The 18,058-nt window shown below is 37.8% G+C and overlaps 1 protein-coding gene across 1 annotated transcript in view; it reads right to left on the bottom strand.

The window, feature by feature from the left end:
- Positions 1-18,058, bottom strand: part of LOC129247446 (uncharacterized) — a 311,844-nt gene that overhangs the window by 204,607 nt on the left and 89,179 nt on the right. The window contains exon 4 of the mRNA XM_054886576.1: positions 13,976-14,081. Coding sequence (XP_054742551.1) covers positions 13,976-14,081 — 106 coding nt within the window. The remainder of the gene's footprint in view (positions 1-13,975; positions 14,082-18,058) is intronic.

Genomic DNA, 18,058 nt, shown 5'->3' with positions numbered 1-18,058 from the left:
GGGAGTGGCAATAAAGTACCTCAATAACGTTAATTCACGGAATTAAAATACAATTTTTGATTCAAGGAAAGTGTGTCGATTTTTCGCTAAAAGTCAGCCATTTCCTCTATTTGCCTGATCTAGCACAAAGTCATTCTCGTGCCTTTTGAACAGTGAAGTTTAAAAAAGTTTGTACCGACATCTTGCAGAGCAGCAGCCGATAGTTTGAAGCACCAAGTCACGAAGAGACAAATCCTCCTTTCAATGCAATTCTTTAACTTTTTTTTAAATTTACTTATTTTTAACTTTAATCACATCGGTTTTCCACTTTCACCTCACCTCCTTCGTAATGGTACCACAAAGGACGAAATCGTGCTCGTCCTCGTCTAAGTGTGCTCATTCCTTGGGCAACCATACCAACCTAACCTAACTTTAATCACAACAAATGTGGTTAAAGGAAGCAGCTGCCTAAAAACACAAGCTATTAAAGCTGTGCTGGCAAGATTTCCTCCTGGGCATTTAATTCTAACTTGCATTTCTTAGCATTTCAATTTTCAAGGTTATGCAAAACTCCATTGCAATTAAGATCTGCACGCACATGTTTATCTACTCCATCTACAAATGTTCGCCGAACATGTTTGCGTGGATGTTCAACAACGCAATGAAGAAGAGTCTCTCAAAAAGCATACATGGCGTATGAGCGACATACTGAAAGTATAGAAATGTAGTCACATACATACATACACAAATTGAGCCTCTAAGGAGTGTAGACGGAAAGGGAGCGCCAAGCATGCAATTTGAACTGCGCGCGTTCAGTTTACTTATTTACATACTTCTGCATTGGTAGTTGGTTGCATTCACAGCGATGCAGATAATTGGATAGCCGCGCTGGCGTCTACATGGCGTATGAGTAATGCTGAAAATTCCATTAAACTTTGAACACATGCTGCAAGTAACTTAAAGCAAATACTGCGGTTTCGGGTTATTTTAGCTTCTGACATATACCAGTGTATGTGTCTTATACGTGTACAGAGCGAAAAGAAAGGGTGAAGCGCGCGAAATTACACCACGAAAGTAAAGGAAAGTGCGCATAAAATAAAAAAAATAAAAAAAATTAACACGCCAAGAGGTATAGCGTGCGCAAGTTTCGTGGGAGCACTAAAAAATGGCAGCTGCGAAAGCGATGCAAAGTTACTGTTGCTGGTGCTGCTAGAATATTTGATGTTGATGCGACCCATATGCCCGCACACTAGCGCACGTAAATCGTGGAACAGCTGTTTTTGTATGATTCGATGTGAAGCGGGGAGCGTGTTAACTTTTAGAGTTGCTGTCTTGCTTGTAGTTTTGCTTTTTTGCGTTTTCAAGGTGTTGGGGAATACTTTTGTTTGCAAGTTTCTCATTAGTCAATATTCTGAAGTTGTAGAAGTTTTAAAGCACCTTGTTGTTTTTTATGTTATTGCTATTCTTGTTGTTGTTTTTATTGTTGTTGTTGTATGACCTCCAAATGCGGTTAAGCATATATATAATATAAATAAGTGAGTGTTTGTGCATTCTTTTCTTTAACATATGCATATAAGTACTTTTTGTGTACAGGGTGTTAAGAAAAGAGTGTCAAATACTTTAAGCCTTAATTTTTTTATTCCGCGGCCGCCATAGCCGAATGAGTTGGTGCGTGACTACCATTCGGAATTCACAGAGAGAACGTAGGTTCGAATCTCAGTGAAACACCAAAATTAATAAAAACATTTTTCTAGTAGCGGTCGCCCCTCGGCAGGCAATTGCAAACCTCCGAGTGTATTTCTGCCATGAAAAAGCTCCTCATAAAAATATCTGCAGTTCGGAGTCGACTTGAAACTGTAGGTCCCTCCATTTGTGGAGCAACATCAAGACGCACACCACAAATAGGAGGAGGAGCTCGACCAAACACCCAAAAAGGGTGTACGCGCCAATTATTTTTTTATTTTTTTAATTAACTATTTTTTCAAAACTTTTCGAAAATGTGATGTCGGTCTTGAAATTCAACGGAAAATCTCTGTGGCCAATAAGTGCTACTTTGGGCTAAGTAGGCAATTGAGCAGTGATGTCCTCTCTCGATGAACAAAATAAACACTCAATAAGACTCTCTCAGTGTTTAAGAGAAAGATTCTGTGGAAGATTTTGGACTTTGGTCGTTGGCAACGGCGAGTATCGCAGGCGATGGTGTATGAGCTTTATGAAGACATAGACATAGCGCAACGAATAAAGATCCAGCGACTACGTCCACTAGGTCATGTCATCCAAAGGCAAACACTTCAGCTTTGAAAGAATTAAATTAAAAAACAAGTGATTGGAAAATAAATAATAATTTGCTATATCTCTCAAAGCGTTGGTTCACGGCCCAGTGTTTACCAAGATTTATCGCTTGTTTTGGCCCACTTCATTACCACTTCAGTAGTTTGCATTTGTTTTGCAACACCCTGTTTGCACAGATGTGTGTGTGCGTGAGTATCTAAACACTTATGTTTACTGGCGCAATTGCGTGCACTTGTTTGCTTGCAGTTATGTGTCGTAAGCAGTACTAAACAAACTCGCGTATCTAATCTTCAAAGTGTTTTTAATCGCACGTTTCCCATTTCGAACTTTCCCGCATGCACGACGAGCATAACTGTATGAATATATTGGCTTAATACTTAATATGCGTATGCATAAGCAGGGGGCGCATAGTAGCTTTACGCATACATAAAATTAACATAAACAAGAAAAAAAAATACATACAAATATAGATTTCCAACTATAAGATGGCGCAAAATTAATCACCCTATTGACACTTTTGAACTAGACAGCTGCGGATACAAACATACAAGTAATGGATCGCGAGTAAGTCAATTAAATTTCTATCCTCTATAAAAAATTTAAAAGTGAAAAAGGATGATTAATTTTGTACCACCGTACATTTTGTGATTTTTATTAAATTTCATAATGTCTGCATTTCAGGTCAAAACAAATATTTCCATCACTGAAAATAATTGTTTTCTATTCTCTAAAAAAAAAAGATTCAAAGCGAAAAGGGATGACTAATTTTGCGCCACCTTGTATTTTTTGATTTTTACTAATTTTCATAATGGCTGCATTTCTGGTCAAAACAAATATTTCCATCACTGAAAATAATTGTTTTCTATTCTCTAAAAAAAAAAGATTCAAAAGCGAAAAGGGATGATTAATTTTGCGCCACCTTGTATTTTGTGATTTTTACTAATTTTCATATTGTTTGCAATTCAGCTCGAAATAAATATTTCCATTACTCAAAATCATTTTTTTATGCTGTAAAAAAATTATTCGAAAACAAAATTGGATGATTTAATTTGCGCCACCACACATTTTGTGACTTTTATTAATTTTCGTAGTGCCTGCATTTCGGGTCAAAATATATGTGCCCATCACTTAAAATAATTTTTTTTTATTCTGTAAAAAAGTTATTTGAGAACGAAATTAGATGATTAATTTTGCACCGCCTTAAATTTAGTGATTTTTACTGATTTTCATATGCCAGCATTTCAGGTCGAAATAAATAGTTCCATCCCTTAAAAATTTATTGGAATACTAAACTGGATGGTTAATTTTGCGCCACCTTATACGAGTATTTTGTGATTTTTATTAATTTTTATAATGCTGACCTTTCATTGGTAAGCCATTACAAAAATAAAAAATAAAAATTTTAGTTTTATGTTTGCAATGTATGAAAATTAATATTGAATTTTCTAACATCCAGCTAGTTGATGTATAATAAAAGACTAAAAGGTCTATTTTTAATACTAATACTAATATTAGTTTGAGGAAAAATAAATCCATTATTTTTGCGTAAAATTTTTGTCGATCTTCAGCCTCTGAGTAATGCTACGACTACTAACATGCGGTCAACTTCGATTATTCCTGAGATTTTATCGACATTTTCGGCATCATCGACATTTTCTTTAACATCTAGAATGCCTGAACGGAATCGACGACCCCAAAATTGCACTTCATTGGCTGTTACAGTATCAGCGCCATAAATACCACTTAGAATTCACTCATTTAGCGGCCTGGTTTGCATTTTCATCTTTATTAAATAGTAAAACGGTAAAATGTACTGAATTTTTTCTTTGTTGACTTCCATTGTTAGCTTCCTGTAACTCACAACTGAATGGAATAAACCAAAAACAGTAAATAATTATTTTCGTGTGAAATGTCACCTTGACAACGAGCATAAACTTTAAATTTTTATCTGATTCGTATCACTAGCAGCTATCTATGCCAGCGAGTCTTGTTTTACGTCCCACAAGGATCCGTGTTAGGGCCAACGCTGTGGAATAGAATGTACGAGGGGATTATACAGATTGTGATGCCAGCAAAGGTAAATGTTGTGAGTTACGTAGATAATATTGCTTTATTGGTAACTGATAAACGTAACGACTGCTGTGAAGCATAAGTTCAATGATGCCGTCACGAGAAATCAAAGCTGGTTGAGCAACGCTAATCTAGAGCAGGCAGCACAAAAAATTGAGCTGGTCCTTATCAGTAAATGTAGGCGGAACGAGAGTCTCACTATTCCGGTTGGAAGACATGGCATTGCATTTCAAGCATGGTTAAAGTATATTGGAGTCCACATCGATGAGAATCTAACATTCAAGGAGCATCTAAAAATAACCAGTTACAAGGCAGTGAGAGTGAATAACGCACTTATGCGTATACTACCAAACGTTGGAGGACCTCAAGAAAATGGAGAAAAAATGCTTTCAATTATTATTGACTCTATTCTCTTATACGCCGCCCCAGTATGGTCAGGAGGACGAACAAGACGCTCAAAACAGGTACTAGTGCGTTCAGAGTGGTATATGATGATGCTATCTGCGTTATAGCGATTAAAGTTCCCCTTGATATAAGAACAGAGCAACTTTATCACTCATAACTCAATGATTTATTACTGTATCACTCCAGTGGACACAAACCGACCCCAGAAGATAAGATAACCGAGCGCGAACGTACGATATTAAAGTGGCAAAATAGATGGGATCATTCCTCCAAAAGCCAATGGACATATAAGTTGATCCTCAAACTAGAAGAATGGTTAAGCAGAAATTACGATGCAACAGATTACTATCTAACTCAAATTCTCAGCGGACATGGTGGTTTTCTTGCTTACCTCCACCGTTTTAATCTAGCAGATAATTCGACTTGCCCTGAGTGGCACAGCGTAAGCTCTGAACAAAAAAAAAAAAACTACCTTAAATGTTTTGATTGGTACTCATCGAGATAGCGATCACTACAGCCATCTACCAAGAAAATAATGTATTTCTTTTTCCCCACCTAATATACTATAGTTACACTTTTAAGTACATATATAGGGTTGTTCAATAGGTGCGCTTCAACTTTTTTCCGATAGGGAGGGCGAACGACGCAATATTTTTTATTTTTCGCTCGTCATTTGTAAACTTCATTAGTATACATTTCATCATGGAACGCTGCACACTTGAGCAACGACTGCAAATCGTGCAAATTTTTTATGAAAATAATCGTTCTGTTGCTGCTACTTTAAGAGCATTACGGCCATTTTACGGTCCATTTAACAAGCCGTCCCGTTTTGGGGTTATGTGAAGTCATTGGTCTACAGTAACAAGCCGGCGACGATTTGTGAGCTCAGAGCCAATATTGAACACGAAATTGCTGGAATTTCGGCCGATTTATGCAAAAGAGTGGTCGAAAATTGGGTTCAACGATTGGACTTCGTAAAACGTGCACGCGATGATCATGCAAAAGAAATTGAATTTCATACTTAAATGTACATATATGTTCAAACTCGATAATAAAAAAAAAAATTAGTTAAAAAAGTCAAACCGTTTGTGTTTTATTCAAAAAAGTTCAAAAGTTGAAGCGCTCTTACTGAAAAACCCTATATAATCCCTCATGCTTCCACTACCTACAACCCACACTTCCTTACTCATTTTCTCCTTATCTCTGCTCCTTATATTCTCACGTCTCTTATTCACGCTTTTTAATTTGCTCCCTTACTAACTGATCTTTTCTTTAACTACAGCATCTAAACCGATCTCCTTCTCTTTGTTAGATAAAAACAAGAAAAATTTAAATTTGGACTCTCATTATTATTTTTTAAACTTGGGATTCATTTATTAAGCTACTTTCGAAAATAAAGGTTATTATTATAATATATTCTAGGATGACTCAGGAAAAAAAAAATATTCTTCCGAAATACATTCTCATTCTCTTTATTTACTTTTGCAGTAAGTCATATTGATAAACGTTTTTTCTTTGCTTTCATATTTTAGATCATCTTTCTGTTGTGTTAATATAACTCAGACGAAAAAAAACCTAAACTCTGCAACTATTTTATATTACCAGCTTTCCTTCGTTTTTTGGCTACGACATGCGATTGATCTAATTTCCATATTCGTATAAAATAATGTTTAAATTTATTAAGTTTTTGAAAGAGTCTGATCATAGCAAAGTACAAACTTAAAACTTACAGAATTTCAATGCTCGAGTATTTCATATACTATAAACAACCAAATATAATAGATAAATATACGAATTATGTGAGAGCAGAAAGATAAAATAAGGAATACACCAAATGTACACAAAAGAAGTGCCAGTTGGCAGAACAGAAAGATTTATCTTCATACACATAATGAGAAGAGGAGCTGAGTGACTGAGTGAATAAAGTTGTCGAGAGTTTGAGTGAGTGAAACGAAAACAAGTTGAAGGCTTCGTCAAGTAAGTGAATTAAAAGAAGAGTTGTGCTGAAAAATAACCAAAGAGTTGCAAAAAGAAAGAAATAATAATAAAGAAGTTATAGCTGGGAAGTCTGCTGTATATTTGTAAAAGTGCATATACACAAACACACTCATACACAAAGTTCTCACGCACACACTTCTCAGACTTTCATCGCTTTACCACTGATCTGCTTATGTACCAAAGTAGTTTACGTTTGTCCGAGCGCAGTGTATTGGAAGCAGCGTCTGTGACTGGGTCTGTGTTTGTGCGCCAGCTGCCTGTTTTCTGCAGTGATGATTTCTGTGTAGCCTTTTGTTATTGTTGGCGGCATAAGTGATTATATCATTTGTTGTCGCTATTGCTGTTGCTGTTTTGCTGGAATGTGAAGTGTGAAATGTGCGGTGGGAGCAACAGTTGTGGGATAATATTGTATTTTGCCGTCGAGATGTTGTGCTGCCGACAGTATGACGGTTAAAATAAACCAAAAGAAAAAGTATACGAATAATAAAAGAAAGTGAGTAATGTAAGTACATAGAGTACAAGTGAATGCTTGTAAGAAAAGTTCCAAAAAAAAAGGAAACAACTGCGGAGAAAAGCGAACATTTGTCTGTTGAAGAAAGAAAAGTTGATGAAGACAACATCCAGAAAAAAAACTGTGAGTACTACAAGCGAGCGCTCATAACTGCTTAACTCATGCGTGTGTGTATGGGTGTAAGTATATATGGATCTGTGTATGTATGACTGCATGGGCGTGTGCATGTGTATGAGTGCTCGCTATTACTACAGGCAAACAAAGGAAATGACGACAAAGTTGCTTAAGAAATTTTGTTTGAGCGATGCGCTCATTTCACTTTTGGGGAGAGAAGTCAACGGCGTATTCATAAATTTCTTTTGTCTGTGAAAATAAGAGATTTTCGCTTCATTGTTTTCAATATTTAAGCTTTTTGCTGTGATGGTTATAGCGCAAAGGTGAAATAGGATGCGAGAAAGGCGTTTTTTGTGTGTTTTTTGCTATCCCATTTCCATTGATCTTTGCACTTACCTCTCATTACAAATGTTTAATGCCTTTTTTGAAGCTTTATTCTTTTTTCTCCCTTTAATGCCTTTCATGTTTTTCTACATTGTCAAACAATATCTACATTGCAATCGACTTTCACATGATTTAATGCATATCTACCGCTTTCGCTTCGCCTTAGCTTGTGTTTTTCCCCCGGTATTTTCACTTTTGTTTTGGTGATGCTACGCTATTGTGTGTGTGACAGTAGAATGGACTTTGAATATACATACACGAGTATGTAAGTGTGTGCAGTGTGAGTGTATGTGTGCAAGTGTGTGTGCTACTTGTGCAATCAATTTTGCTGGTAGCCGACGGCTGCTGTGATTTTTTCAATTACTTCTCTTCCGTATTGCCAGAAGGGAAGATTCATTTTCTAAATAAAGACTTTTTTCATAAATAATCCAAATTTTGGAACAATTTTCATGGTGAAGATTCAGGCTTGTTATAAATATTTCTAATGCATCGCTTCTTGAACAAGTTGACATATCTGCCGGTCTTTTTTTTTTTTTTTGTTTGTTTGTTTGGTTGTGTGTTAAGGAAGAGAAGCATCAAAAGCCTATGGCCGATGTCGTAGTGTGGGGCTTAAACCCAACTAAACCCCTCTCATGACTTATGATATGTCGTCCTGGAGCCTCACCGTTAAGTAGTACGTCGGAAGGCCGTTGTGAGTATATATTATTACTTAATCATCTATTATTGTCATCCTGTCTAAGTCCGATTTCTTGTAATACATTATCTTAACGAGCCCTTCTTACAGATCTACGAACATATTCCGCATACTAAAGGATGTTAATGATATTTGCGGCCACAGCACATGTCTATTTCCAGTTTTCTTCCTTTTTGCACATATGCGGGATGAGATTTGGCTCAGTCATGTTTTCACCAAACGCTCTCTTAAGCACTTTTTGCTCATTAATACATACTGTAAAAAAATATCGTGTTTCGAATCTTTGAGAATGTTGCAGAAAGCCTATGGCGAGTGCACTTTATCAAAAACACGAGTCTACGAGTAATATAAGGCTGGAAAGGTGCAAAATTTGCCCCGATCTGGTCGCCCATCAACGTCTTCAATGGATGAAAACGTCGACAAAGTCAAGGAAATGGTGCTGGAAAACCATAATTTTAGTTTGACGGAGGCAGCGCGTGAACTAATCGTGCCCCACGAATCGCATAAATTAGGCATGAGACGCGTTTCTGCTCGGCTCGTGCCAAGCGTGTTAAATTTCTTTGAAAAAAGTCATCGGAAGAAGGTGGCTGAAGACATGCTGGAGCAAGTGAATTCGGATCAGACGTTTACCCAGCGCATCATAACAGGTGATGAGACGTGAATATATGAGTTTGACATGCAAACCAGTCAACAGGCGGCTGCATGGTGCTATCCACATGAGCCGAAACCCAAAAAACCACGCCAAAGTCGGTCAAAAGTGAAATTCATCCTACTCGTTTTCTTTGATTATACTGGCGCTGTGCACTCGGAATTCGTTCCAAATGATTCTACAGTAAATAAAAAATATTGTTTGGAAGTTATGCGACGTTTGAGAGAGAATGCGCCCAATTTGTGGAAGGGAAACTCATGGCTCTTGCACCATGATAACGTACAGTCTCACAAGGCTCGTATCGTTGACCAAAAACTCGACAAATATCATCGAACAACCAACGTATTCACCGGATTTAGACCCCTGTGACTTTTTCCTTTTCCCAAAATTTAAATTGCCACTCTGCGGACGCCGCTTTTGAGGCCATTAAGGAAATTCGCTGAAGGAGCAGAAAAATATCTTTTCAAACGCGTTTAAAAGATGCTTTGATGACTGGAATATTCGTGTGTACTATATGTGTATTGCCTCGAATGGAGAGTATATTTTGAAAGGGACACAATAAATTTTGATGACTAAACAATTTTTTTGCGATTTATTGAACAATTCCCGGCACAGAATGTAAACCGCAGGCATTGAAAAATGGTATATCTCGCCGTTTCGTGTTCTTTGGGGTACTGCAGGCAGTAAGGGTTGTTCTCCAGATGGGATGTTCGAAGGCATTTTCGAAGTAACTGCGTGATACAAAAATCGATTTCTCCGTACTTTCGCTCAATCCACCCCACATGGTTTGGAATCAGTTCAAAAGTTCACCGACCTTTCACAGATTGCTCCCACCGCATCTGCCACTTGGTAATTGTTCGGACTCTTTCTTCTATCTTAGCTGCGCTCGACGGTCTCTGATCAATCGTGTTATATAACCGATCCACCTCAACCGAGAGAAGATCGATTGGCACCGTAATTACATGGATTTCCCGTAATTACATGGGTTGCGTCATTTGAGACAGTGCAATAGGCACTGGGTACTCTCAAGTCGCCAAGTCTGTATGTGGCTCGTACGTGTTGGAGTCACGATTGCTTCGTGTTTGTCCAAATTGGTGTTGTGTAAAAAGTCACTGAAGTCGTCACTGTTAACAAAAGGTTCCGTATACTTGTGTGAGGACTGCCAATTTTACGCATTAATCTCGTTAATGCGTAATTTTTTCTTATGGCTTTTCACTGAGTGACTCTAAATGATGCTTAAAGCCTCTTCCGAGTCAATGAGTACTCCGAGGTATTTGATAAATGGCTGAGACATGATGTCTTGTTCAGCTATTGTGATCACTAATACTTCATGCACCCGTCGTGCTGTCGGTAATGCCGCCGGAGTTTTTTAGCGGTGTGCTCTAAGCTCACATTTCCAAGCCATCTTCTGCCATTTGCAACACGTCTACATGCTTGCCCTTTACCACTCATGCCATACTGTGTCCACTACTACAGCTGCTGGCCTGGTACGGCTGAAAGAGCCGTGCATACAATCTTAAAATTATTGAAAAAGCTAGGTCTGGTTGAGGTATTCCGAAGAAAAGGTGGAAATTCTAGGCATTCTCAATTTTTTTTTAAATAAATTCAAACTTTATGAGACCACTATTAATAAGGGGTGCTTTTTATAAATATTATGAAATTGTTAAATGAAATTAAAACGGCAGTTTGAAAATTTGCAGTTTACTTAGACAGCTTGCATTTAAGTTGAAGTTACAAAAAAAAAAATACAAAGAAATTTGTATTGCATGTAATTAAGAAAAATGGACCTATAAGATCATCACAGCTTATACATATATAAGTATGTAGTCCACTATAAAAAAAACAACAATTTATTTGTTGTAATTTCCGATCATCCTGCTTGCTCATGATCCAACAAAAATAAATGTAATTGATTAACGAAGATGCAGAGAATATGCGCAGACACTGCTTACATAGTTGACCACGCCACTTATTTGTCTCTTCGGCAATCCAACCAATAAGGTGCGTACTTCTACATATACATACATTCTCTCACTACGAGCATACTCGTACTAGTCGGTTTTGTTCGTTCTATTCATTGTACACGAACAGAGAAGCGACAGCCACTGTTACTGTTACATTCCCTGCTAATACAAATTACATGCTGATAAGGAACATATGTATAAATTTCCCCATGCAAAGATTTTAGACGGCCCTAAATAAGTTTTTACTTCAAAACAAAAAAAAAAAAAAACCGAAAAATTGCCTAAATAAATATTTAAATATTTTTAAGGACTGTTACTTCTGAAGAGTTATGTATGGGGAATGTTTATGCTGCTACAACAATAGCAACAGAGTCTATTCAATTGTGCATAAATAAGAAAATAAATATTTGTGTTTTTCCCTCTCAGTGCATATTTTTTTGTTAGTGTTTTTGTTTGTTTGGTATTCATAAACGCAAGAGATGAACTAAAGCGATTCTTTTTACTGCAAAATAAGCCATTTTGTACAAAAACTTCGTTCAAGAGATAAAATAGGTTTTTTTTTACACCAGACTCTTCGAAAAATATATTTAAAGTGAAAAAAAAAAAAATTTTCTTGCATCTTTGGTGTTTCATTTTTTTTTTGTTTTTATAAAATTTGCATTTTATCTCGACAGATTTTTTACAGAAGTTAAAGTCATTGGATTCTGGAGACAAGCTCTCAAGGGACATGGTAGCATTTTCGGGCAGTTAACACCGTATTTCTCCGAACTTCGAACAGATCTCTCTATCTGCAAACTAGTGTTTGAGAGTCGTACTAGGGCAATATTTCCAAATAGGCAGGACTGGATCGAGGTGAAACTCTGCACCGAAGCTTGCACCTCTGTCTTGACTGATGGCTCGAAGATGGAATCGGGAGTCGGAGCAGGGGTTTTCTCTAAATCAGTCAATTTATATATCACATTTAAACTGCCCAATACTGCTAGAGTTTTTCAAGCAGAAGTCTTTGCGATCCTGCAGGCATGCGAAATGCTTAGGGAACGTGGAAGCGAGGGAGATATTAACATTTTCTCCGATAGTCAAGCCGCGATTAAGGCTCTGACGAGGCCATGGTGTAGAACGAAATTAGTAAACTCCTGTAAGGAGGAGATCAAGTGTCGTGGGTGTGCAGGTAACATTTCTCTGATGGAGCCCCATTCCTCCATGTGCTCTTTCCCTTTGGCCCCAGCACAATATACGGAGGACTCAGAAAGTCTTTTGGACTCCTCGCCGTTCAATTTCCTAACTCGTAGCTATGTTTACTGGTCACTGGACGATGGACACACGCGCGGAAAAGCTAGGGCTACCATTTAACCCCCATTGCAGAAGCAGTGGGGACCTTTCAGAGAAGGAGACTGTACGGCATTTTCTCTGTAAATGTCTGGGTTTGGCAGCTACACGACCAAGGTCACTGGGAGCTCCTTTCTTCGGCAGCCTGGGGCAGTGCGCCGACATAAATCCCATCAATCTTCTCCATTACATCAACAGCTCTGGTTGGCTGTAGATATCTGCCTGTTGGAGGTCTCATAATGGTATCAAAACGACGCTTTAGTGCTACTTGAGGAGTGCCAGGTACACTTCAACCATTTCACCTACCTACCTACCTAAGGTCATTTATAAGTTACATGTTTTTTAGAATTTTTTCAAATGTAATGCAGGGTCTGCTACCAGAAAACGCTTTAAAAGCCTAAAGCCCTAAATGTTACCAAGCAACAAGCGAATAAAATTTTTACTTATTTTGGCTTAACTGATTTAAGCTGTTTAATGGCCTTCAAAAATTTAATGTTCGTATTTTTATTTTGTGAGCTTAAAGTCCAATAACTTTTATGTTCCGTATTTGACAGGCGACTGTGCGTATAAAAAGTTGTTATGCCAAGGTTGTCCACGTTGAACGGAAAAATAATAAAAAAGAGACTGAAAATATATGCTGTGGAGATCATGGCAAAATATAAAAGTTTCGGAAGCTATTCGAAGTTTGAAAAGTAATAAAAATAATGCGACTTAATTAAGGAAATTAAATTTTGAGCTACGCCGAACTTTATGGCCCTTTTTTTATATGGCAAGGCGTAACGCCTGCCTTTGTAGTAACTTTAAGGCGCATTAATTAAAAAAAAAAAAATTCAATAAAAAAATAAATATAAATAATAGAAACGAAAACTGACTAACTGTGAATAAAAACCAGATGAACAGTTACGCATGCAAAGCTGCTTAATTAAAAATAGTTAAATGCAAAAGAAAAATGAGTTGAGAAACTTTAAACAAACCAAAAAACAACTGAAAAATCCAAGGAAATCTGCAACGATACTTCTACGCAGCTTTGTGCTCACCGCGCTGGCGGATGTTTTCAGTTGATTCAGTAAAGTAGGAAAAAAAAATATGCAATAATACATAAAAGGAAGATAAAAGTAGAAAGTCAACACGCAGCAGCAGAGCAGCGTGGCTACTATTTGTTAATGACATCCGCTTTAGCTGACCTTTGCCGCTTTTTGTATTTTTGCTGGTTCTCTACTTCGAACTTTTTTGTTTTAAATCTCCGCCTTGTGCTCTACTCGTCCTTTGTGCACTTTGAATCAGTTAACAGAGGGTAAAACTGCCTGGCATTGAAGCTGGGGCCAGCACTGCGGGAAGTGTTTACTGGCAAACGCTGCGCTTAGTTAATTTTCTATCTAAATTTTATCATTGCACATTTTTTTATTCGCTAGCTTTTGAATTTGAATGGTGCATGAAATCTTTGCGGTCGAAAAATAGCGTCAACTTATCGAAGGGCGACCGCTGTTAGAAAACGATTTGTTTGCTTCACCTTTCTTTTACGGCTTCCCTTTGAGTTTCTCCTCTGGTTTAGGCTTATTAACTTCAGTAAATATTTTATTCAATCTTACCTTGCACGTGTAAATGCCTTCGTCCATGCGACTGGCCTTTGTGATGCCCAAAATGGCAGTGAAAGTATCTTTTGTTTCCGGCGGTAAAACGGTGGTCCAGATTTCTCTGCAATTAAAAGATGGAAGAAATACAAATCTTCAATTACGTCGTTCTTAGAATAGCTTTTGGTAAAAAAATTAATAACAGGAAAATTAAAACGCGCTATGAGTAGCATAAATAAGGAGACGTTTTACAACCACACTAACCAATTCAGCTATAGAGGATCTTTGACAATTATTTGATGGCATTTATTGCGCATTATAACCAACGTAGAGCTTCAGTGGAAGGAAGCCGGAAAAATGGATGAAAGATAATTTGAAATAAATGAGTTCCGAGAAGAGTATTTTATTTTAATAGTTTCCTGAAAGAAAAAAAAACCATACTGAAAGGCCTTTATTGATATTTTGTAGCAGCTTAAATTTTTTAAACAAGAAAACCCTGTATCTTTTGACAGAGACGTCAAATCGCTTAATGACATACCGCGTTGGAAGCGTCAGTCCAAGCGAATTTTTATCATGGAACAGTGCATGCCACGCGAGCGCTCCCAAATTGTTGAAATTTACATTCAACAAAAGAAGACAATTATGAAAGCTCAACGCGCGTATAAAAAATTAAATAGTGTGAAAAGTGCGCCTTCTAAGAACACCACTACACGTTTGTACGAAAGATTTTCGACTGGTGATGCTCTTTCTAATCCAAAGAGGCCAAATCAAAACCGACCAAGGCGATCGGATGAGAATATTGCTCTTGTACGGACCAGTGTTGAGACGTCGCCAAGGACATCCCAAAATCGCCGTTCTCAGCAGTTGGGCATTGCTCGGACCACTTCCCAACGAATTATCCGCATTGATTTGCATTTATTCCCGTATAAGATTCAATTGACGCAAAGATTGTTGCCTGCGGACAAGCCTCGTCGATTGGAATGGGCCCAAAAAACACATGGGTCCGTCGAATATGGGCAACCCGTATTAGAATGACTTTTGTGCACTCTCACAAAGCAAACTTCGGTGGATTTTCATCAGTTCAGAGTTTCTCATCATTTGGAAAACAATTTTCAACTTGATAAAGTACTTTTATTCCAGGCTGAGGAAGTGCTTCATACAATATTCGTTCTTTCTGCAGAATAAGAAACAAAACTTGGCTGAAATCTATTTTAAGGAAATTCATGTCAAAAATCGGTGCTATTCCTGCATAATAAAGTCCGCTTCAACTAGCGCATAAAAAAAATATAGCACTTAAAAATCCAGTAGGCAGTTGTTTGTCTCTTTTAACTCATTGATGTTTTTATGTGGCGGGTCTCAAACCCAGCGCACAACCAGATATCCTGGGTTGTTGCGCCTTCCCGCGCGGAGCGTCTGCCAAGCGATCAACCGAATCGGCTGGTGGGGGAAAATGATCATTGGAGCTTCCCTTCCACTAGAAATCGGTCCCAGTTCGCTGGCAACAGCGGCGCAGTCAGCATAGATCCGCGCGTGAAAGCTGTTTTAAAAGTGTGTTAGGACTTTGCAGTGGCGAAAATGCAGCGATCGTTGGAGCAACGTTACTCGATCAAATTTTGCGTAAAGCTAAACAAAACGAGTACCGAAACCATTGGACTACTCAAGGAGGCTCACGGGGTAAGGTAAAACAGTGTCACAAGTCATTCAAGGAAGGCCGGGAGGACGTCGAAGACGAACAGCGAACTGGAAGGTCTTCGACGACGCAAACAGACGAAGATGCTACCCGCCTTCCTCTGCACCTCTGCATTGGCCAAGATGGGGGTTTCGGTGCTTCCCCACCCTTCCTACAGCCCAGACCTGTCCCTTCCGGTCTTCTTCTTGTTCCCGCGCCTGAAAAGAAAGCTGAAGGGGAGGCGTTTCGACTCCATCGAGGCGATCCAAAAAACTGTGACAGCCGAATTGAACGCGATTCCGGCGGATGAGTTTAGAAAATGTTTGCTGCAGTGGAAAGACCGCTACCAACGGTGTATTGACACTCAAGGGTCCTATTTTGAAGAATATTAGTTGTATAAGCCAAAAGGTTTAATAAAACTGCTTAAAAAAATAAGGCTCATTACTTTTCAATCAAAACCTGTACATTATAATAGATTTGCTGCTTAAGTTTTTATATCCCCCCCTCCATTCTTTTTGCAGTATATACTATCTGTTGCTGAGTAACATTTGTATGTAAAGTGCCAACAAAATAACATAGTGACAAACCAATCAATGCAGTTACCTACACTGCGTTAAATAACTACTACACAGCGAAGGTCGAGTATTCGTCACATGAAGAAAATGCACAAGACCGCGGACGAAAAAAACTGTTAAAAATCAACGCAATTTTTAAGGCACCTAAAACTTGCCTTTTATTCCAACTATATTTTAACGGGCTATAACCCGGCATACTCGAAATTTTCTTAAAATTTCTGGTTAAAAATATTCGACTTTTTGGTGAAAATTTATTGAATTTATTTAAATTTGCAGAAAGTTTCAAAATTGAGTTTATATGATTTCTGTAGGGGAATGAACTATATTAATGTAGATAAAAAGATTATCGAGATTAAATAAGAAATATGTCAAAACTCGTTAATGCATCCAAGTTCTATAGCCCCTTAACGCAGTGTGTGGCTGCGTACAAATTGCAAGTATTTTACTATGGCATTAACAGAAATTTGTAGGGTAAAGGGCACAGCACATTTCCTTGCATACATATAATCACTAGAGCTTAATTGATACACAGCCGTGATGTGCCAAGGCTGACCTAGAAGCTCACGCAAATCACGACTACACTTGCAATTACATGACAGCTGTATTTTTAAATGTGTACCTGCGCGCGACTTTGTCACCATTAGCGACCAACATTGCTAATTACTATTCAGAAAAGAGAGAATAAAACTGTACAGCGCAAGCAATGCCGTAGTAATGAACACTAGCGTTGGGGCTTGTGCAAATTTACACGCTAGATTTACATTTACACTAACATTAGGGTGTGTAAATTAAAAAAAAAAAAATTTATATATTTCAATTTTCATTTTTCTAGAGTAATATTTTTGCTCTCACTACGAAACTAATATTACGTTTACACTAACATTAAGGTGTGTAAGTTTTAAAGAATTTTTTTTTAATTATAATTTTTATTTTTCTAGGGTTTTATTTCTGCTCTCATTACGAAACTTACATTAACTTTGTACTAGCATCAGGGTGTGTAACCTTTAAAGATTTTAATTTTTAATATTCGAGAGTATTATTTTTGCTCTCACTACGAAACTAACACTACATTTACACTAACATTAGGGTGCGTAAGTTAAAGAATTTTTTTTTTTATAATTTATAATTTTTTTTTCTAGAGTACTATTTTTGGTAATTTTGTTTTTAAATTTCTGGTATGACATTTTTGTTCATATCTGTGAACTATTTCTGCTGCCGATACCGAATATAGCCTGTGTTTCATTTAAGAGCTGAAAAAAATTGTTTACAAAAAAAAAGAGGGCAATAGGATGGTGGGTTAATCGAAAAACACACACATGAGCGCAAGAAATTCAAAAAAGAATTTAAAAAATGTGCGTCAGACCAACTATGACGTACAGAAGAGAAACTTGAGCAGACACTTCCGCAGCTCAGCGAATTATGAACACTACAGAGATGCAAACTCTACGTTCAATATCAGGATACACTAGACTCGCTCACTAGTGAAGCAAAGAGATAAAACGAATGTGAGAAATAGAAGATGCATGCAGCTAAATTGCGCCGACATCGCCAAAAGAGTGGCACTGAAGAATGGAAACAAAAGAATGGCTGACGGGCGACTTGCGAAAGCAGCGATGCTAGAGAGACTGAATATTCCAGGACCGCCAGGTAGACCCCCAAGAAGATGGCATTAGTGCTGGACTTCCGGCTCACGATCCGAGTAGAAAATATAAACAAATATATACAAACGCTCCGGCTTTGAAAGTATTCGATGCGGTACCAGCTTGTAGCAGAGGAAGACGAAGGCGGTCTCTGAAAACTTAAAAGGACAAAATGTCTGCTTGGAATCAACAGATCAATTACCAGCGTTCGCACAGG

The sequence above is a fragment of the Anastrepha obliqua genome, chromosome 5 (genome assembly GCF_027943255.1).
Source record: "Anastrepha obliqua isolate idAnaObli1 chromosome 5, idAnaObli1_1.0, whole genome shotgun sequence".
Lineage (NCBI taxonomy): Eukaryota > Metazoa > Arthropoda > Insecta > Diptera > Tephritidae > Anastrepha > Anastrepha obliqua.
Note: the sequence above shows the minus strand (reverse complement) of the source record. Positions and strands in the feature narration are given on the sequence as shown.